The sequence below is a fragment of the Colossoma macropomum genome, unplaced genomic scaffold (assembly GCF_904425465.1).
Source record: "Colossoma macropomum unplaced genomic scaffold, Colossoma_macropomum, whole genome shotgun sequence".
In the NCBI taxonomy this organism is placed as follows: Eukaryota; Metazoa; Chordata; class Actinopteri; order Characiformes; family Serrasalmidae; genus Colossoma; species Colossoma macropomum.
In genome coordinates, this window is record NW_023494802.1 from 8,849,330 (window position 1) to 8,870,783 (window position 21,454).

The 21,454-nt window shown below is 39.3% G+C and overlaps 3 protein-coding genes across 8 annotated transcripts; 1 reads left to right on the plus strand and 2 right to left on the minus strand.

The window, feature by feature from the left end:
- Positions 1-2,883: 2,883 nt before the first annotated feature.
- cunh1orf127 (chromosome unknown C1orf127 homolog) lies at positions 2,884-10,674 on the minus strand. The gene is made up of 13 exons (XM_036591554.1): positions 10,366-10,674; positions 9,722-9,742; positions 8,751-8,825; positions 8,532-8,614; positions 7,493-7,594; positions 7,250-7,374; positions 6,954-7,097; positions 6,806-6,844; positions 6,513-6,650; positions 6,229-6,313; positions 5,252-5,448; positions 5,043-5,166; positions 2,884-4,149 (listed from the first exon to the last, which is right to left on the minus strand). The coding sequence occupies exons 3-13, from the start codon at positions 8,786-8,788 to the stop codon at positions 3,563-3,565; spliced, it is 1,662 nt and encodes a 553-aa protein (XP_036447447.1). The 5' UTR covers positions 8,789-8,825; positions 9,722-9,742; positions 10,366-10,674; the 3' UTR covers positions 2,884-3,562.
- Positions 10,675-10,747: 73 nt separating this feature from the next.
- On the plus strand, positions 10,748-16,257 carry tardbpl (TAR DNA binding protein, like). 5 transcript variants are annotated; one of them, XR_005008449.1, is made up of 7 exons: positions 10,748-11,521; positions 12,083-12,246; positions 12,873-13,013; positions 13,245-13,430; positions 13,517-13,601; positions 14,433-14,579; positions 15,332-16,257. XR_005008449.1 is itself a non-coding variant. In XM_036591253.1 (6 exons), exons 1-6 carry the CDS (start codon positions 11,281-11,283, stop codon positions 14,525-14,527), a joined length of 912 nt encoding a protein of 303 aa, XP_036447146.1. In that variant the 5' UTR covers positions 10,748-11,280; the 3' UTR covers positions 14,528-16,257. The 5 variants fall into 5 exon arrangements, 3 of the variants coding, with proteins under 3 accessions (XP_036447146.1, XP_036447144.1, XP_036447145.1); XR_005008450.1 differs by having other exon boundaries at positions 13,260-13,430; XM_036591253.1 differs by having other exon boundaries at positions 14,433-16,257.
- Positions 16,258-17,007: 750 nt separating this feature from the next.
- Positions 17,008-19,846, minus strand: sst6 (somatostatin 6). 2 transcript variants are annotated; one of them, XM_036591624.1, is made up of 3 exons: positions 19,738-19,846; positions 19,143-19,327; positions 17,008-17,294 (listed from the first exon to the last, which is right to left on the minus strand). In XM_036591624.1, exons 2-3 carry the CDS (start codon positions 19,299-19,301, stop codon positions 17,091-17,093), a joined length of 363 nt encoding a protein of 120 aa, XP_036447517.1. In that variant the 5' UTR covers positions 19,302-19,327; positions 19,738-19,846; the 3' UTR covers positions 17,008-17,090. The 2 variants fall into 2 exon arrangements, with proteins under 2 accessions (XP_036447517.1, XP_036447515.1); XM_036591622.1 differs by having other exon boundaries at positions 19,143-19,324; positions 19,738-19,837.
- Positions 19,847-21,454: the final 1,608 nt, after the last annotated feature.

The following is a 21,454-nucleotide window of genomic DNA, read 5'->3' on the forward strand; positions in this document are numbered from 1 at the left end:
TCCCAACCATTCCTCTTGGTTAGATTTATTATGCCATGTCCTATTGTGAATTATGAATGGCCAAGCCTGGAATGACAAATACACACAATGCACAGATGTATTATTATAATTAATGTCACATTTGTCCAAATGCAGTTTTTGGTTAGAAAAACTAAGTCAGGACGAACAAGTGTTGTCAATATTTAACCAACAAATGAATGTCTAATCTGTATTAACTTCAAAGGTGTTCATGGGGTTCTTCTCTCAAATGTCCAGAATTTAAATGAATATCCTGACTGGGTTACATTAAAACAAGCTGCCCTTTCAGCAATCTAATTGAATGCAGTCGAGCGTGGAAAATTGTGCAGTAAAGCCAAATTAGCCAAGCACCCATCTGAGGTTCAGGCCAAGTTGTTTCTCAACAGAATCTCAGTACATACATGTACATCAGTGACTAATATTTTATACTTATATGAGCAATAAGAATAGTGGGCTCTTATTCTCTTACTATGACTGGCCACGGCCAAAACAGTTTGTGAAGTTACAGATCACATTGGTGGTTCAACAGCCAGTAATATTCCCACAAACTGAGTCTTACATTGAGGGTCTGGTGCCATCTACTGACCCTTTCACATACTGCCATTGCTCAGACATGGTTGTTTCATGTTAATTCATGAAAAAAGGCCCTTTTTCACAGCATGTCAACCCTGATGCAAAAAAAGCTACAATAATTTTCATATTCATATATTTTGGCTGCAGTACATTTCCTCACTTTTGAGCAAAACCATGTCGCTTACATTTAACACTGCCTTTTGTGACTGTGTTTGATCTGCAGAGAGATAGGATTGTGGTTAAACTGAATTTGTTTAGCAAATGTGAAATATGTTTAAAGATGTTTCTGGCACTGATGTTCTGAATTTTAATTTTAATATAAACTTTGCAGCAGAATGTGCAAATTTTTACAAAAGCATTCAAATTCAATCTTTATTTCTTTTTTTAATAATTATTATCATTATTATTAGTAGAAATAATAGTAGTATTATTAATATTATCATTATTATTATTAGTAGTAGTAGTAGTAGTATCATCATCATTATTATTGTTATTAGTAGTAGTAGTAGTAGTATCATTATCATTATTATTATTATTAGTAGTAGTAGTATCATTATTTTCATTATTATATCAATGAAGTAATTCATCAGTGAGTCCACAGAAAGAAGTGAAATATATCAGTATGAGGTAGATACATGATGAAATATGTGATTACATAATGGAAACAAATCACACTACCTTCATCAGCCAAGCATAAAGTCATATGCAGAAACAGAGCAACCGAAATCTAAACATCGTACAGTCGTATGCAAAAGTTTGGGTGCACCAGTTAAATTAAATGTCATGTTTTGTTGCTTTTCTACGTGAGAATAAGTTCAGAGAACAGACTTCTTTTAATGCACAGCTACTCTATTTGCTGAATTCAACATATTGGGAAAAAATTAAACACAAAGGGTGACCTGTGGTTCATTTTATATTTTATTCTTGATTTTTTCTACTATGTTAAACCCAAATAGATATTGCACCCTATTTTTTGCTATGTTTAAATTTGTTCTCTGTAGAGGATGGGTTAACTTATTTGCACAAAATATACAAAACCAGGGAGTGTTCAAACTTTTGCATATGGCTGTTTATGGTCGGGACCATATCAAATATTGTGCTGCGCTGCTTCCTTACTTGGTAAATGCAGCAATAGAACGTGCTGCGCAGTACAGGCTTTTTTTAGTGGTGGTGGCAGTTGTTGAAAACATAAAAAGCCACACTGCTTCAAAGGGCTCTGTGGCAGGCGTAGCGTGCCTCCAGGCAGTAGTTGCCATGATGCAGGGTGATTCTGTTTTCTGCCAGGGCGATCACAGACACATAGTCCTCTGTGACAGCACAGGCAGATGCTGCTTACATTCACCCAGAGCTAGCCACCAATTACAGCATTACATGTACATGTTCCATAGAGGCATGACTGTTACGCAAAGGCACTTCTGATTTATGTATTATTGCAGTTTATGCAGTTTATGCTAGTCCTGTGCAACTTCAGTTTCAAATAATTAGGAGGAAGCTGTTAAGAACAATGATACAATTATTATCCATAATGTCTCATATTTGAAATTATTTCATTATGAATTGTTGGATGTTTTGTCTTTTTGCACTGTAGAAGCCTATATAACCATCATGCCTGAGTGAGTGGTCTATGTTGATTACTGTTTACTTCTTATTGCTCCCATATTGTCTTCTTATTCTCTCTTGTTTTGAACTGTGCTTGTATGTCAATACAAGCCGCATTCTGCCACACAAGCTCCAGCTAATGATCTAACATGATAACATTTTGTACAGTAATAACTTTGATGAGCCAGTCAGTTCCCATTTGATGTTTTAAATTATGTGTAATATTCATACTTTTATTCACAATCAGATTTGGCCTTTCTGTCACTTTCGTGAATATCAGCAGTTTTCATAAAAAGTGGTCATCATGTGACTGAAAGACTGAATTTAATATGATCAGTTAAGTGATAAAAGCTCACTCTTTAGCCAAATGGTTTAATCTGTTGGGAATATGTCTTTAGATTTGTGTTCAGGCAAACTCAGAGAACATATGGACCAAAAGAAATGTAAACCAGCAAAACACCAACTTTCCAAAAATTCTGCATATTTAAAGTAATTAAATCATCAAGAGTCAGAACCGTTTACAGTGGTGTTGACAGAAACCAGATGTCTGAAGCACTTTATTCCTCTAAAAGCTACATCACAGCAAGTTATTATGTGAACAGGTTATGATTGTGCTGCCTGATGTCTGAGGCATTGTTTTACGGTAGTTTTGAGATAAGCTTTTGGTCTAAAACTTATTTTTTGGTGGAGAGGTTCAGGCAGATTGCTCTAAGGCAAAATAATTCCCAAGGAAAACTTTATTTATTTCAGATTTACCATAATTTCTATCATTATCAACATTACATATAACAGCTCAGAAGTGTACATTCACTGGTCAATTTGGATAGTAATTAAAATGGCTCTATTTTTGTTGTAGACATTGTGACTCCTAGTTAAAGATCACTGTAAAGAAATCAATAGGTTTTCTTTAGAATGCACAATTTACATCAAACCACTATGAATGACTGTTTACATGTCAGTGATTGAATTATTGAAAAGTCAGTAAATTAAAAAAATAGTATTATTAATAATGAAAAGGCAAACATTTGAATAGCAGTGTATGTGCTTGCTGTTGTACAAATCATCACAGGTTTGTGAATTCCTCTTCTGTTGTGAATCGGTGCTATTTTTCTACTAAGTGGTCCACAATATCATGTTAAGAAGAATATAGGGATGGTGGAGAGTGACTTGATGGAGCTGGAGGGGCTTTAGGGACCCAAGTTGAGGGTTTAAAGTGATGTCTGAAGCTGTCTTCATCATGGTAATCCTCTTCGACTCCAGTGGTGGTTTCCTAGTGCTCTCTAAAGACAATGATGATGTCAGAAGACTCCACTTGAACATAGTGTTGAATTTTCCGGTGGGAGAAAGAGATACAGTGAACAGTGCAGCTCTGTTAATACTCCTGCGTGCTTGTACTAGTTCTGTTGCCTGCGGTGGAGTTAGATGGTCCATCTGATGTGGCTTCTCTAGCATGAGCCAAGTCCACGAATCGCTCAGAGGGAACATTCAGTGAAGAAGTGGCTAAGCTTAGTGTTAGTGTTGCATCCGTGTTTGCTTCACTGGTAGCATATGTGGACACTGTTGGAACAAAACTCTCAAGAATGTCCGTGTTTTGATACGGAGTGCTGGTGGTTATCTGCTTCATTAGCTTACCTGTGTGTGCTAACAGGGAGTTGGTACTGTTTTGCACTTGAGTTGTGTCCGTTTCTGGTGAACTGGAGCTATGTGGAGACACTGATGACACTCTGGGGATCTTAGTAGCTGGAAAAGCCTGGCTAGATTTTAATGTGCTGCTAAATCTTGATTCTCTTGTCTGAGATGATGTCTGGAGATCCATGCTGGAAGCCTCAGTGGAGAGCAGTGGTCCAATTGTGGCTTCTGAGTAAGGAAATGTGGGGTTTGAAGCAGTGTTTTCTGTCTTAGGAGGGTTAAGTGTTCCTGAAGAATGAGATTTTGTCTCCACTGAAGGAATGTCAGAGCCTGCAACAAATCCATATGATGTTGTTAGTCTATGGTATAATCAGATTTCACACTGACATTGGACTGACATTGGACTGGGACAACAGTTCAGCAAAAAATCTTATGCCAAAATGTAATCAATCAGCCAAGACATGTTTGTGTCTGATCTGTTTGAAATGTCTCAACAATGCCTTATGTATCCTCTGATTTAGAGGAATACTTTGGTGGAAGATCAGATCTACTTAATTCCCCCCTAACCCCAAATGCACTTGATCAGCCAAGACATGTTTTGTGTCTGAAGTTTGCTTTTTCAGTTTTGCACTGGAACTACAAGTTTAAAGTTGCTAACAAGTCATAAAAGCTCACCCCACCAGTTAGCATCATATACCTGTTTATCTGAATCATCACAAATTTGACTCAAATAGTGTTGAGTTATTAAGTAATCTAAAATAGACTTTCTTGTATGGTTCCAGACACTGTATGACATCTGTCATCTACAAAAACAGACAAAAGTATTGTCTTGCTAAAAACTGTAGTAGCACCCAATGTGAAGCCTGACTTGTGTGCATGCTTGTGTCCATTTATATAGGACACAGAACACCACACATGGACAGAAGTCTGTTTGAGACTCAACAACTCCACCCTGTTTGAAGCGTGTGTGATTATTCAAGCATGCAGTGTACATAATGCTAATTATAAATATAAGCTTCCATTACTTGAACAAATATTGACTCTCAAAGCAGACATCTTGACAAAAACCATTGTAAATAGACAACTTCCTTAGTCTTTAGTTGCCTCATCTAAAGACTCGGGAAGCAAACTTTGAATAGCCAATGTCTTTGGACCCAAACATTTGGGACAAGGGGCAAATTGTGTAAATTTGGTTCAATCTTTTAACATGGGGCTATACTCACCTGAGCATGGTGATGTGTTCTCCATAGTCCAGAGCATTTTGTTATTTGTCTCCTTAAAAGTGAGCACAATGTCTATTCTGAAAAAAGGCTGTTGGAGATTTGCATCCTCTTTATCAGTGCAATTCTGAAAGAGAAGACACAATGATAGCTGTAGTAATATGCAAAGGAAGGCAATGGAAACCTACTGGATGAGGGAAATGTTCGTTCACCTTTGTTTTTTGAATAAGGGCGGTGGGTACGATAAGCTGCACAAAGCTGTGGGTCTCAGACCAGGTGAACATATCCGTCTGGTTGACAGACACACTGCTGACCGTTAGGGTCTCATTGTCATAGCCTCCTCTCTTGGTCAGCCCCATGCGGCGTTTGTATATGTGTACTACTGTGTCCTCAGACGAGTACTGAATCACTGAATCAGAGAAATGTGCAAAGTGAACATGTACAGATGTAGCCGTTTGCCAGTTTATTGGGTATCTCTGACTTGTGTGTACACTGATTGGCCATTTTATCAGGTACTGTTGTGCCTCATACACTAGAATGCTGGGGTCACTGCTGTGCTGAGAATGGTCCACCACTCAAATGATATCTGCTATCAGTTTCAACAGCCATCATAACATGTCCTCGTCCACTTAGCCTTGCCATTTGACGCCATCTTAAGGGCTGTTCCGTTACTTTAGTAGCTCAAGTGAAGGGTCTTAGATGAGCCCTCAGAGGAGCAAAGTGAACACAAAGGTTTGCTGCTAAATTTGCCCAGAAATCTTTGTGATCTGATGCATTTGGCTTTTCAAATAAGCTGCAATCAGTAAATGTAAGGCTACAAAGTGCACCTAAGTGGTATACCTGATAAAATGGACAATGGGCCTCATTCACCATCCATTTCTTCTTAAAACCCACTTATGCAGTTTTCACAAAGATTCTGACATTGACCAGTGTTTTCTTATTGGGGATTCGTGCTCAGGTAATAATAGAAACTACACACTCAAGAGCACAAAGGTAAGAACAATTCTGCGGTTTAAGAACATGTCATGAATGTGGCGTAGAATTTTTCTTAGGACCTTTCTTAAGAACAAATTTAAGAAAGGCTTAGGAAGATATTGGTGAGTGAGGCCCAGTGAGTGTAGGTAGATGGTAGATCTACCTAATAAATTGGTAATTCAGTGGATATATGTAAGAGCTAAGCTGTACCCACCATTTGGGCAAGTAGCCTCCATGCTATAGGCATAATGTCCACTGACCAGCTTCAGAGGCAGAAACTGCCCCTCAGCCTGTAATACCTGAAAAACATGCCACGGTTTTTGTATGACAGATTTTGAACATTTTACTCTGATGACCACAAGATGGCAGACTACACCTGCTGTACTGAAAGCTAACACCCTCGTGTAGCAGCACTATTAACTAACTGTTGTTAGTTAATAGTGAAGTAACAACTATTTCAAGCTATTATTGGGTCAGTTATTCAGTATTTTAACTGACCTGTACAGGGCTGAGAACTGCGTTCCTCCTGCCTTGAACAGTAATATATCGCTTCTGAATGTCAACGTTTACTTGAATGAGACTAGCATCTTCCAGCGCCACCACCAGACTTCCTCTCAAAGTGAGAGACCAAGCGAGCTAAGAGGGAGAAATAACAGCATTATTAACAATCATGTTGCCTGAATAAAAACTCTTTATGAATAAAACATACCATAACATTTTTTTCTTCACAGATGGCTGTGCTTTGTTTCCCCTTATATGTGACACACTGATCAATTTGTAATGGACATTACCTCATTGTTCCAGCTGTCCAGTGGGATCTGTCTGGTAACCTTTGAAAATGCAAGGTTGTACGCTTAAAATGAAGTGAAGCACAGAGAGAAAGAAGACAGTCCATGTTGTTGTGTACAGTTGCTAACAGCTCTGCTTTTAAAGACCTACCTGTATGAAATCAGGGTCACACTGAATATGTTCTCTGTTGGGTGGTGCTGCCACTTCAGGACATTTCATTACATAATTCTGTGTCCTGCCACCAAAACGGCTTATTCTCTTCATCAAATTCAGCACAATCACATAATGGCCATGCTGGGAAAAGCAGATTGGATGGTTTTGTAATTTCACTGCACAACAATGTGAATCACTGTCATGAATCATATCTTCTCTGGCCTGAACAAGTACAATAAAATGACCTTTGCTATAATGATAAAGATGTAATTTAGAAACGTATTAGCCTTTACCTCTAACTGTACAAAGCATCCGCTGTACATGACTCTGAAGATGTAGTTCCTGTCAGGATCTTTATGGAGGCCAAACCCACAAGCAGACAGCTGATGGTTTAGGCTCTCCAGGGACATAAGAGTGACTAGAGAAGAGGCAGAAACAAGGATTTGCTCATTCATAAGCCATGAGTCAGTTTTGCACTGATGCTGTTTTATATCTTAGGCGACTCTGTATGCACATTTCTCCAGGCTATACCTCACCTTGAATCCTTAAAATTGCTGAAAGCCATAGCCTTAACCCCTCTATTCTCATTCTGTGGATCCATAGTTCCATGTATTCAGAGAAGCATTCCACGTCTCCCTCTGAAGCAAACAACAAAGATTGCTGTATGTCTGTACTTTACCCTTTTCATTCACCTCTGCCTATTTTTCTCTCAGTTTAGTTCCCATCTGGTTCCTAATGTGGTAGCAAATGTCCCCACACAGTAATGCCTCCCACCACGTTTTTCAAAATTCTGTGCCCAATGCACTGTGAAGGACATCGGTATACAATGCTGTCCAAAAAATCAGAGACCATCCATTACTCCTTCAAAAGTAAACGTTATTCATTTTTCAAGATGAGGAAAAAAAACATAAACATGTTTAACAGAAAACTGCACAGAAGCCTCAACTACTAAATACAATATACATTTGTTCAGTATTTAGTGTGTCCACTCTTTTTCTTTAATAATGCTTCCATTCTTTTCAGGAGAGTCACTTTTAGTTTTTCAACACATTCAGTGATGTGATCTGGACTCTGGGGTGGTCAGTCCATTGTTCTAAGAACACCAGCAGCTTCTTTGTTAGATTTGCAAATTTTTAATTTGTCAGTAAGAGCTTCTTGACAGCAACAAATCCTTTCACACCCATAGCGTTAGGTTGTCTTACAGTGGAAGGATGGACAGAAATGACTGTGGATTTTTTCTGATCTGAAGCAAGAGCGAAGCCTGATGACATGATGAAAGCTTTAAGTACTGTTTTTATCTGATGACAGTTTTGGCAGTCTAACAGGTCTCGCACTGTTGTTGAGAGTCCCATTTTCTCTTCTTTTGGAAACTCCTGTTTTTTCATGATGAATAGCTTGTACTTATTGGCTGTTTTGACTAGAAATTTCATCAATAAAAGGTGATGTCTGACCTTTGCACAGTACTGGATATCATAACAGCAGGTGAATAGAGAATGTCTTAAACCTCCACCCCACCAAAGCTGTGGAGCAGATCTCAAGCATTTAATTATTTATAGACACTTCATAAAGACTTACCAGCAACAGCTGCAGGTGAGCTGTCAATCCAGTCACGCTTATGAACCCGTAAAACATTGCCACTTGTAGGCAAAACAAAATACCTGTGTGGCAAAAAGACAGAAACAGGTTATTTGGATCACATATTTATGTGATCCTGCAAGTGTTTTGTTCAGGTTATAATCCATTCACAACGCTTCCTTTAAACTACTAGAAAAGTAGTAAGTATGCTATACTTACAAGGACAGTATGAAAATCCAGAGGTGCATCAGGTTCATGGCAGCCAAGTCAGTGTCTGATACTGGCAGCTGAGCTCTGCAGGACTTGAAGCATCACCTGTGTTTGCCTACTTAAACTCACAGCTCAATGCAAGGAACACCATAAAAGCAGATCACAGGCTGAGTTACAAAGAGGCTGAGTAGAAAGGAAGGAGAGTAGGGGGCTTTGTTCATTAACACTGGGGGCTTTTTACATCCACACACTTCTGCACATTCTGCTTCTCATTTAGTAAACACAGTGAGGTCTTTCATGTCAAAACTATTGTCTAAAAGCTTAAAAGCAACAACTGTAATTGTTTCATGTGATTAGAGGCTCCGGCTGCTGTCTAGATAATGAATACAGCTTTTGGCAGATACAGATTTAGGCCTAAAAAGGGATTTTTGAGAAGAAAAAAAAACAGAGATAATAAAAAGTCAAAGACCTGCCCGATATAATTTCTATCAGTGTAACAGATCTGCCTTTGCAGCCAAAAGTGGCTCAAGCTCTTTCAGGACAAATGATTGATTGCTGAGGAATGTTTCTGCAGCTCTTTTAAACTGATAAAGCTCTTCAGAGAAATGGTGAAACATATTTGATGTTATAGCTCATGCCCAGTGGACTGAACAATGGAAAAAAGCATCTGCTTTTTGTTCTACAAATAAAGACAGAATAGTTGTATTGAGAACACAGTTATATATTATACATAAACAGAGGAAGCAGAAGTGGGTATCAGTTCCATATGTGTTCATTACTGTTTACTGTAGAAAATGATTCTAATATGACGTCAATGCAGTACAACCCCGTACATTTCAAATCATTTATAGGAAACTGTAAAAAATTGAGAAATTTAAAATGTGTCCAGAATGATGAACAAAGTTTGAATAACATTAATATCCACAAATTTGAGAACTGATGAATCTTGAGACATTTATTTATTTTACTTTCTTACTTACTTCTTGATGTCCCCAAAAAACCTGCAATAGTGAATAAAACTTCTTAAATCTTAAAGAAGAAAAATCTTAAAATTCCTTGTTACATTCCTTCCTTAGTATAGTATTTCAAGCTACACTGTATAAGATATTAGTAAATACAATAAGAGCAATTTTTACAGTATTTACAAACTCTAACTTTAAATTCCATCATTTTATTTTTACGTGTCTGTATAATTCAATTGTTAAGACCATTAAAATCATTCAGAGTGTTTTAATGTGAAATGTCGCACCGCAGAAACTTACTGACTCGGATGGTGATGATAGGAACCAGAGTGTCTAGAATGCAAACACGATTTAACTTGCTATCCCAAACCACCAGTGAACCTGCACATCTTCTGTGTTTTAGATGTAATCAAAACACTCTGATGATGACTTTGTTTGCATAACGATTAAGCTGTGCAGAAATTTGGGAAAGTCGGTGAAGTTCCCCTTTAATTTTATTCTGTTGTGTTGGTGACAGCAGTACACAGTAGGACTGCTTTGTTGTGTTTTTTGCTTACACCTCTCGTTTTCTCACTTGTATCTTTTTATTGTACACCAAAATGATCTCAAAAAGTACATAAAAGCACTCAATACGTGTGAAGCGTTTTACTGTTTTCTTTTACCCTTTCAACGCTTTCACTCCGCTGAGGTTTTAGGCCGCTCTTCACTGCACAACATCACGTAAACAGACTCGACTCGCCATCACAATCACATCCCTGACTAAAACGCAGTCAACCACGCCGTCATGTGATTGGACAACACATTTTCGCGCACACTACTGGGACGCCGTAAAGCGACGGGTGTGCGCTTCATCACTTTTTCGCTTTTATAAAAATGAACAGTCGGTCATGCAACACGGTTCTCGTTTTAAATACGTACAAGTTACTTACAAAAACATGTCATCAAAGACTCCACATTTGCGCGCGCTGCTGTGAATTTATTATCCCACTGATGCACTCTTCCCCCCTTCTGTCTGGCCAGAAATGAGACCTTCCGAGTGATGACGCCATCGGTCCGCCGAGAACGCCGCGGTAGCCATTTTGATGGAAGTTTGAGGTTAGAAAAAATAAGCAAGCGGGTTTTTGTTGTGTGTTTTCTGTTGTTTATCAATGGCGGTGCACTGTTTTACAGTAGTTGAACACTTGTAACTGAATTATTCGTTAGTAGTAAGACGAGCTTTAGCCTCCTGCCTCACGCCACTCGTGTAAAACCGTTGAAAAAAACAACAGCGCGGGCGCAGCGGAGAGCTTCCTGCCATTCATTTGCCGTTAGCGATCTAGCGGAGAGCTGATGGACGGTAACTTAGGGCGAGAGTTTTATGGAGAATAGACACACATTCTCCCGTGTACTCGTGATCACAGCGCCTGTGTTTGATAGATAACGTACTGTTTGGTGCAGCGTGCGCGTTTTGAACTCGAACGGGTGCAGTATTTGCTAGCTAGCAGTGCTAGCTGACTAAATAATTCAGCGAGCGCGGTGGCTAACCACCGCTAGCACAGAGCGAGCGGCCGCTGTGATATTTACTGTCTGAGTGAACTATGTCTGAGTGTTACATTCGCGTGGCTGAGGACGAAAATGAGGAGCCGATGGAAATCCCCTCGGAGGAGGACGGCACTGTGCTGCTGTCCACCGTAGCAGCGCAGTTTCCCGGCGCCTGCGGCCTGCGCTACAGGAGCCCCGTGTCCCAGTGCATGCGGGGGGTGCGTCTCGTCGAGGGCGTGCTGCACGCACCGGACTCGGACTGGGGCAACCTGGTCTACGTGGTCAATTATCCAAAAGGTAACTTCTACTCTTGTCAGTTGAACGTACATTTATGCTGAACATCAATGTTAATTAACAGTGTTGAGTTGCCACAAAGATGGGTTCTTTAGTAAACGGATTGGGTCTACATAGAACCGTTTGTATGCTTAAATGCCTCTTTGCATGGTGAAATGGTTCTCCATATTGACGATGTGTATGTATAGAACTTTTTGGAAATGGTTCTGTACGGCACCAGAAAGAGTCCTGCTACTGTTGCAATGTCGTGCTTGTAATAGTAGAACTGTACTGAACTGTTTTCAAAGAGGTTCTGTAAACAACACGGTCTCAGTCAATCCAAAGAACCATTTCTTCATGCAGAGGGTCATGTAAGCACGGAATGGTTCTATATGGAACTCATGGTTCTAAATAGAAGCGTTTCCTTTTCTGAAGAGCCATCTTTTAAAGGAGTGTAGCTATGATGATGTTCTTTTGGGAACCAATTGCATGTTGTTGCTTGTGACAGGCACACGTCGTTAGGGATTTAACACATTTTCTTGCACCAGTAGAATATTTTTGAGATGTATTGTGCTTTTGTTTCAGATAACAAAAGAAAGATGGATGAAATGGATGCTGCCTCTGCTGTAAAGATTAAGAGAGGTATTCAGAAAACCTCAGATTTAATCGTTCTTGGCTTACCATGGAAAACATCTGAACAAGACCTGAAAGACTATTTCAGCACTTTTGGAGAGGTCATAATGGTACAGGTTAGTATTGCTCGTCTAGAGGGTGTTAACCTCCAGTCTAAACTGCAGAGTTCAGTGTTTTCCTGCCTTAATACACTAAATTACGATTGTCAGCGAAATAGCAAGTCCTTCATGAGTTGAGCTGGGTTTGTTAGAGCATGAATAAATACTAAACTGCAGTATTTTGACCCTCCATGAACCTGAGATTGACCGCACAGTAGGGCTGTAACACAGCATTGTGATATAATGCAAAACCGTGATGCCTCATGGACAGTGGACATTCTATTAGTTATACTGTCTAATGCAGTTGAATTGTTTTAACACCAAAGTTGCAAACAGTCAGCACCAATCAACAACTTGCTCAAATGCTCCCTCTGCCTCCCAGCTGTGGTGTCCTTAGTAAGCTGTGCAGACGACATGATTATAGTCATCTTTTTTTTTTTCTTTATTCAAATTTTGTTCGCCAGATAGATAGATAGATAACTTTATTGGTCCCGAAGGGTAATTGCAGTGTTCAATATTGAGAATACGGAATCATTAACACAGTTTTGTGAATTAAGTAGAGTGTGTCGTTACACCCCTACAACCCAAGTTTAATGTGTTTGTATTCAAGGTTTTAAGCTTAGTTTTGCCTCTTTCCCTGACAGGTTAAAAGAGATGTGAAAACTGGGAACTCCAAAGGATTTGGCTTTGTGAGATTTGCAGACTATGAGACACAAATTAAAGTCATGTCTCAACGGCATATGATCGATGGAAGGTGGTGTGACTGTAAGCTCCCTAACTCAAAGGTATAACTCTATGTCCAACCATTGAAGTAAATATTTACATTAACGCTACCGTTTCAGAAAGAATAGAATATAATTTACATAGCTAGTTTGGCACTATATAGCTCGTACTGCGTAAGTAGTGTATCAGCTGTGATGAATTGTCTTTATAATCATAATAATAAATTGTACAGTTCTTGTGATTTGTTGTGGGCAATGCATGAATAGATCTTGTTTTTCTATTAATTGATCTAGTATTTCCTGGAACAGGCTGGGCCAGACGAGCCTATGCGGAGTAGGAAAGTGTTTGTGGGCCGTTGTACTGAGGACATGACTGCTGATGACCTTAGGCAGTTCTTTATGCAGTACGGCGAAGTCACAGATGTCTTCATTCCTAAGCCTTTCCGGGCTTTTGCCTTTGTCACTTTTGCTGACGACCAGGTTGGTTTTCAGCAGTTAGTGTAGAACTTTTGTTTGCTGTTAGCTTGACTGATGTCTTGTAATTTGGCAACTGTTTTGCTCTCCAGGTTGCCCAGTCCCTGTGTGGCGAGGACCTGATCATAAAGGGCACCAGTGTGCACATCTCCAACGCAGAGCCTAAGCATAATAATAGTAGGCAAATGATGGATCGTGGTCGTTTTGGGGGGTTTGGGCAGGGCTTCGGTAGCAGTCGCAGTCCTAACAGCAGTGTGAATTTTGGGGCTCTTAGCCTCAACCCAGCCATGATGGCAGCTGCTCAGGCAGCCCTCCAGAGCAGCTGGGGTATGATGGGCATGCTGGCCAGTCAGCAAGGTCAGACGGCTGCCTCTGGCACCACTGCTGCTGGCCAAACAAGTGGCAACAGAGATCAGAACCAGAGCTATAGCACAAGTGGTAACTATAACACCACCAGTTCAGCTAGTCTAGGGTGGGGCGCGGGCACTAATTCGGCCTCCGGCAGTGGGTTTAATTCAGGCTTTGGCTCTAGTATGGAGACCAAGTCTAGTTGGGGGATGTAAAGAGTTGCTTTTGAAGTGTCCTGAATTCTAGATTATATGGTAAGTATTTTGAGAAGAAAGTTTGTAGTCAGATCTTATGTCCCTTGTATTTAGAAGATACCTGCTTGTTTTAGTTTTCTTTTTGTTTAAGTTATACATGAAACAGATTCTCTAGAAAGATTGAGTGGTTGAAATTGCAAGAGTGGTATGAACACTAAGTAGAAAATTTGATTTTTGTTTTCATGGATAATTTATTTTGGCTATACTTGATCTCCATATGTAACGAGTATTGAGATCTGAAATGTGAATGAGCATTGTTAGTGCTTCAGTGCCCTCTCAATCATACATAAAGATGCTGTTTTTTTTTGTTTTTTTTTTTTTAACCTGATTTGAACTGTGTTGTGTGGAGTTGTTTGCATTTTTTGTTTGAAGTTGATGGTCAAGCCTTCATAAATCTCTTCTACAGTTCACCACCTCTTTTCCAATTTCCCGGGAAGAAGCCCCTCGTTGGCCGCAATGTTCGAGCGATCTCAGTATCAGTACCCTTCTTCCCATGTGTAAATGCTTTGCCATCAAAGAACACAGCTTCACTCTGCATTTACTGTGTTAGACGGTGGGTGTTGTCTTTTTCTCCCCTTTTTCATGGATGAATCTGTCCGTTATGTATCGCTTTGAGAGCGAGTGAGATGATGGTGATGGATTGTTGGTGGAGAGACTGAATGAGCGAACGGACTGAGAGAGAACATGAACGCAAGTGTGAAAAGAGCTGGTTGTGCGATGAAAAAAAAGCAAGATGCCTGCAAGATGTGAGAAGAACCTGTGTGAGCGAGTGTGAGCAGCAGCAGCGTATGTTTTCTGTAGCACCATCAGATGGACATTCGTTGCATCCTTTATTCCCCTTTGATCTCTCTCCTCTCTTCCCTTTTCTCATATAATCAAGCTTATATAGTTACAGAAAAATATATATGTAGTGGAATGTCTAGAAATCTAAGTATTTGTATTGCTCTATTATCTGTTGTGAATGCTTGTATGGTATGTGTGTTCTATCTCCTCCCTGTTACTGACCTCCAAGTGTGAACAAGTGAAGTGGTGTTGTCTGTGAGAAGGCACTGGGGAGTGGGGGTGCGTGGCGTGTGAGCGTGTGCTCTGAGTGTCTAAAGAGGGGTGATGTGGCGGTGAAAGTTGAAGAATCCCTATAGAAAGGTTGCATTTGTTAAGTGTTTTGAATGCATTTTATATGTTTTTGTGAATCAAAGGGAACTCTCGAATAAAACTAATTTGACTAGGTATTTGACAGTGGCTTATTTTTGATTGCTACAAAAAAATTAATTGAATTGCAAAAACTTATTTAATTCGCATGTATAGGGACCTTGGACTCCGCTGGCCCAGGTTTACATCAGAACCCCGAATGAAGTCAGTTTTGGGGAAGCTGAAGACGGGAGTTGGTGTAGTGTTGGCGGCCCCAACACAGTCCAACTGTGGAGATGCTGCCGAATGCCTTATACCTGAAAAGGGACTTCTTCACTTCACTGTAACAGGATCCCTGGAATCCCTATTGAAATTTAAAAGGACAATTCCAAATTGGCTGGAGCACATGCCCAAAGAAACCCAATCCAAAATCAAGGGCAAAAAGTCTTTTTATGGAGAAATGCCTGAACCCCTCAGTCCCATGGCAAATGATCTTGTTGACACTCATGCTTTTCGTTTTGTTTCTTGAATCATTGTTCTTTGATAGACTGATTCATCTGGCTGTTAAGTTTTTGTTTCATTTTGTTTGTTAAAGCTGTTACAATTTTCAGGGTCAACAGCTGTAATTTTAAGTGGTCAGACTTCACTGAAAGTTGAAAAGGCCTTTTTTGTTTCCACAACAGTAGTCTACTCATTTGTGTCGTGGGTGAACTGTTTAGACTGACAGGATTTTGTGTAATGTTTGGGCTGAAATGGGGTTAGGCAGTGAAAGACTTGAATCTCTGTGGTAATTCCCAGTAGATAGGCCCGTAGGAATTGCATCACTGTATTTTTAAACTCCATCCACACGTCTCATTTTAGTCGTTTAAAGTGTAAAATAAACATCTAATTTTCCAATCAAATGGTCTTTGTACCTGTATAGAGTTCTTGGGTTTTTAGTTTAGTGTTTTATACAGTTCTGTTGCAGGTTTGGGAGGCTATGAATGTGAGAAAAGAACAGAACTGACTTGGCAAATTGAGACGCTTCTGCTATGCAGTCCATGATTGTGGTATTGTAATAACATCTGAGCCAAGTAAATGTGTTTTGGGCTATTGTGAATTCTCATTTAGTATTAGTGACTGTTTTTTCCAGCCTCACCTACAGACTGTTACATATTGTTTGTTAAAAAAAAATCAGCAGAGATCAAAATTTCAAAGAAATGTTGATTCTCTGGTGTACCTCTAGATGGTGCCAATTTTTTTTATTGCTGATAGGGGAAATAATCACCAAGCACAACAACCTTTTTTAAAGACCTGAGGTTAGTTTTTACTTACCACATCAGTTTTGTGGCTGATAAAAATTCTTGAGTTTATCATTTATCTCATCAGAGCTACAAGGCTAATGTTGCCAACCAGGAAAGAGCTGATGGGCCCCAATTAGTGTGCTGCAAACTCATAAAATTAATTTTACATATAGGTAATGTAACTAGGATCTCTAGTGCACTCTGATCTTCATGGGCTGTTTTTCACCAAAAATTGCAAGGAGGTCACTGATTCAGTAGTTTGAGTTTTATCATTCTCTCAGTGGTTGTTGCCTTTGGAGTAAATGTAATGCTTTTTTGTTCTTCTGTATGTTTAAAATATATCTTTACATTTTAATGCATTTTGAACAGATACAAGCAATGGAAACATTTTAAGTACTGAAAAAGTAACAAATACATGATAAAATTATATGTAATGAAAAACCTTTTATGTACTAGCCAACTATAACTACATTTCACAAGTGTAATCCTTCACGGTTATCAAACATGCTTGAGAAGACAACCACTGGCAAAAGCCAGAGGCATCCACATCACATTTATTAGTACACAGGATTTGAGGATTCGGTTGTTTATTTAGTGATGCAGTATATAGAACATCAGGTTAAACGAGGTGTGGTCCACTTCATCATTCAGTGTTAACATGCAGAAAAGGTCTTCCAGAAGAAGTTCTTGCATGGGGATTTCTCCCGAGCTGGCAGGCCGAATACAGATCTCTCGCCTAGTTTGCCACTTAACAGCTGCTCCAGGTCCAGAGCTCCGAGGTCTTTAACAGTCATGTTCAGTTCAGCAAGGTCTGACATAATCTTTATTAGCAGGTCCTTCTGTTCCTTCGTCAAAACCTGAGAAAAGGAGACCGTCTGAAATACTTTGAACTGTCTACATGTTTTTTGAAAAAGATGGTTCTTCAAGGGTTATCTAGTAAATGGATTTATTTAGAACCATGAGTTCTATACAGAACCATTTGCATGCTTAAATGTTTTGTCAGATTGATGAATGTGTTGTATATGGTTCTATATATCAGTAAAAAGGGTTCTGCTAGTGATGTCAAGCTTGCAACAATAGAAGAACTCTTTTTGGTGATATATAGAAACATATACAACACATTTATCCATCAATTTTAAGAACCATTGAAGCATGCAAATATTTCTTTGAATGTTCATGGTTTCACATAAAGGCATTGTCCTTACTAAAGAACCTCTGAAGAACCACTGTTTTGAAGAGTATGATGTAATTGTTACCACATACCAAACAAAAGGACAGAGGAAATTGTGTTCAGCACAATTTGTATACCCCAAGTTATAAGATAACAGATCTCACTTAAAAAATGTCCAACATAGGATTGGTTGGCACAACTTTAATTTTGTAACATTAATAATAATAATAATTTTAATATTCAAAAGTATCCAGACAGCCCTCTAATTATTTAATTCAGCTACTTTAAGTTGCACACATTGCTGATACAGTGGTTCAACTGTATCCACACGGTGTGTATAATCTCCACCGAAAAGCATTGCTAATAGAATGGGATGCTCGGGAGCAGCCACACAGGAGCCTATGGTCACCCTATCCAATGCTAAGCTTTGACTAGAGGGGTATAAGGCCCCCCAGCGTTGGGCTGTAGAGCAATGCATTCTTTGGAGTAGTGGAGCTCCATCCAAGTTGGTGTGGCGTTAGTGATCCAAAACTAATCATTGAACATCAGTACCCGACCTCACTGATGCTCTTGTGACTGAATGCAATTAAATCCTCACAGCAATGTTCCAACATCTGGTGTAAAGCCTCAGAAAAGCAGAGGCTGTTACCACAGAAAAAGGGAACAAACTCTCTACAAATGCATTTGATTTCAGAAGAAACACGATAAGCATGTGTCTACAGACTTTTGTACATATAGTCTCTGTGGCATATCTACCACATTATTTATTTATTTATTTTTTATCAAATAACATTTTTTAAATTTGTAAATCTGTGTAAGAACCATTATAATAACTTATTCATCAGAAAACATTCTTACAGAAAACGATGATTACAGCATACAAGTGTGAGTATAGGAATACACAGGTGCATGTGCCAACCAACCCCACCCACACAAAATCCAGTTAGCATTGCGCATTACGTTTTGGAAACTTTACTAAAATGAATCTATATCTTTAAAATAATTTTCAGTGTCTCAGTATGTATTTGTATACATGCATTACTCATTTTCAGTTAACATATCCCATTAACACAACCCCGCCCCTCACATGAAATGTAAATAAACCTGTATATCAATGGCAGTAAGCACTGTGACAGTGCACTCTACCAGCAAGATGGTTCTTCAGGGGTTATTTAGTAAAGGGAATGGTTCTGTTTAGAACGATGACTTCTGCATAGAGCTTGAATAGTTGAATAGTTCTTGGCATGGTGGTTTGTCAGATTGATGGAGAATATTCTGTATATGGTTCTAAATGGGTTCTTCTATTGTTATGATGTCAAGCTTGTAAAGAACCCTTTTTGGTGCTTTCAAAAAATTTTGTATCGAACCATATACAACACATTCTCCATCAATCTGAAGAACCATTTCACCTTGCAAAGAACCATTTGAGCACAAAATAGTTCTATATAGAAATAGTTCTAGTCATAGAAGCATTCCCTTTCCTAAAGAACCTTGAAGAACCATCTTTTGTAAGAGTGTTGTAGTGTGGCCTCACCTCATTGCTTTGTGGCAGTTTGTTCTCTACGGGCAGTGCGTCAGTGCTGGTTCCGCTCCATGCGATCAACAGCAGAGGCACCAGACTCAGCAACATTCTCATGATGAACATGCCGCTGTCTGCTGCTCCGCAACTTGTCCCTCCACCAGTCAGAGCCATGCTTTATACAGCACTCACAAGAGCTACTGACGCAGCACACAGGTAATGAGCAGAATGAAGAGATTGAACCCAAACAAAGACCCACTTACATGTACCATCTCTGAAATGCCGCTGTGGTTACTCATAAGGGTCACATAGTACAATTCATTCCCAGACCTTACGTCCATGCTAATTTTCCCTTCTATACAGGGCCACTGGATTAGGACATATGCATACCTAACAAAGTCAGGCTTTAATTAATGAATCTGTAGCTTATTCAGTCATTTCTGCACTGGGTTTGTATTTCAGCACCGTAAACTATCTCAAAAATAAGCAATGACAGTCAAACATACGGCGCATTTACTGCAGCGATGAACGATGGTGTCATTTTCTAGATTGGCTGCAATGAAACATGCACAGCGATAGAAACATGCTTTTAAGATAATAGCATACATACAAACATCAGATGAAGATCTAAGTCATGTCACAGAAGAAACAGCCGCAACTCGGGGCACCTCAGACTTCACTGGTTTTTTTTTTACCAGTCTGCCTCTCCCTCAGTGCAGTCTATGCATTATTGATGAGGAGGAAACAGAAGAGGGTGTACACTTACAGTCCTGGCACACCACCGGCTGCAGCACTCCACGATGATTCAGCAGCACCCACACTCTTTCATCCGAGCTGTTATTATAAGCCTCAGAGTTGTGCTGCATGCTCTCTCTGGCATTAGCACTCATTAGGAACATGCGGTGTTCCTCTCTCTGAAGAGGCCTTTAATCACACACATGCTTTTATCTAATAGAGTAATTGGGTTGAGGACACTAGTAATACCAGTGAACCAGATAAACATTTGTTTTAAAACAAACAGAAGAGGGACTGAGGGTCCTATTATCTTTAGACCAGCAAGACACTGCTAAATAGCTTGAAGTTCTCTCAGTTGTCATGGCATTGATGGGACTTCGATGGGCAGGATGTTTTTGTCATTAAAAGGTCACCTTAATGTGCCCAAGAGGCCTAGGACACGTGTCCTATTAGCCTCTACTATGGTACTTACCCCTCCTGTTTTGCGAGTAACATACTGAACATAACCTAAACTGAACATGCAAAACATTTCTTGACGCCACAATATTCTGACGCCACAATATTCTGTCTATTCTTCATTCACCAATAACTTCATAAGTTTTTTCTTTAATGTGTTCTTGAGAAAGCTCCTAAAAAAGTCTGCTTCAGATTCATTACATGTTTTTAAATCACAGAGCTGTTCACCCCTTTGTGCTCTTGAGTGTGTGTAGATTCTGTTCTTACCTAAGAACAACCCCAAATAAGACAACACTGGTAAATGTCAGAATCATCATAAACACAGAATAAGTGGGTTTTAAGAAGGATTTTCTTCATAAGACCAGTTGGTGAATGAGGCCCAGTGACTCTCAAGTGTCATGGCTTGAAGGGGAAGAAGCTAGTTATACCATTTAGATTGGAGTTAGATTTAAGAAGCTTACAAGAACTTTAAAAGGCTCAGACACTTAATTACCTTCATGTTACTTCATGTTACATTTCTGTGGCCCCCAAATTTATTCACTGTAAGGCTATCAGTATTCACCCCTCAAGTGAGTTGTTAACACTTAGATTTGGTTTTGAGTAGAACCCTTGTGTCTTTAGTAAGAATGACACTGAAACCACAGTGGACCACCTCTTTTACTCATGTATTAACTTAATTGTTTTGGAGCGACTCATCCAGCATCATCCCAAGCGTTACATCATTTACTGAAAAGGTGTTCAGTACTGGGAGCTTATCTTTCAACCACCCGGTATGGAACACCTTTTCAATAAATGACATCATGCTTGGGATGATACTGGAAGACAGTAGTATGGATCAGGGGCCGGACTCCCGAAAATGTCTTAAGAAAGAAAATCTTCTTAAATGTGTTTTTTCTTAACTTCGTACTTAAGAAAAAAGTTACGAAAAAAATGTTATTCTTCGAATAACATCTTAAGAATTCTCATATTTTCTTTTCTTAACTATTTTCTTGAGAATAATTCTAAGAACAAGTGGTATTCTTGAAAATATATTGTTAAATGTAAATCTTAACCTTACGACAGTCTCACACTTGTCGTAGGTTGTAAGGTAAGGTGAGCATCTAAACTTATCAATTTATCTACTCAAGCACATCCTC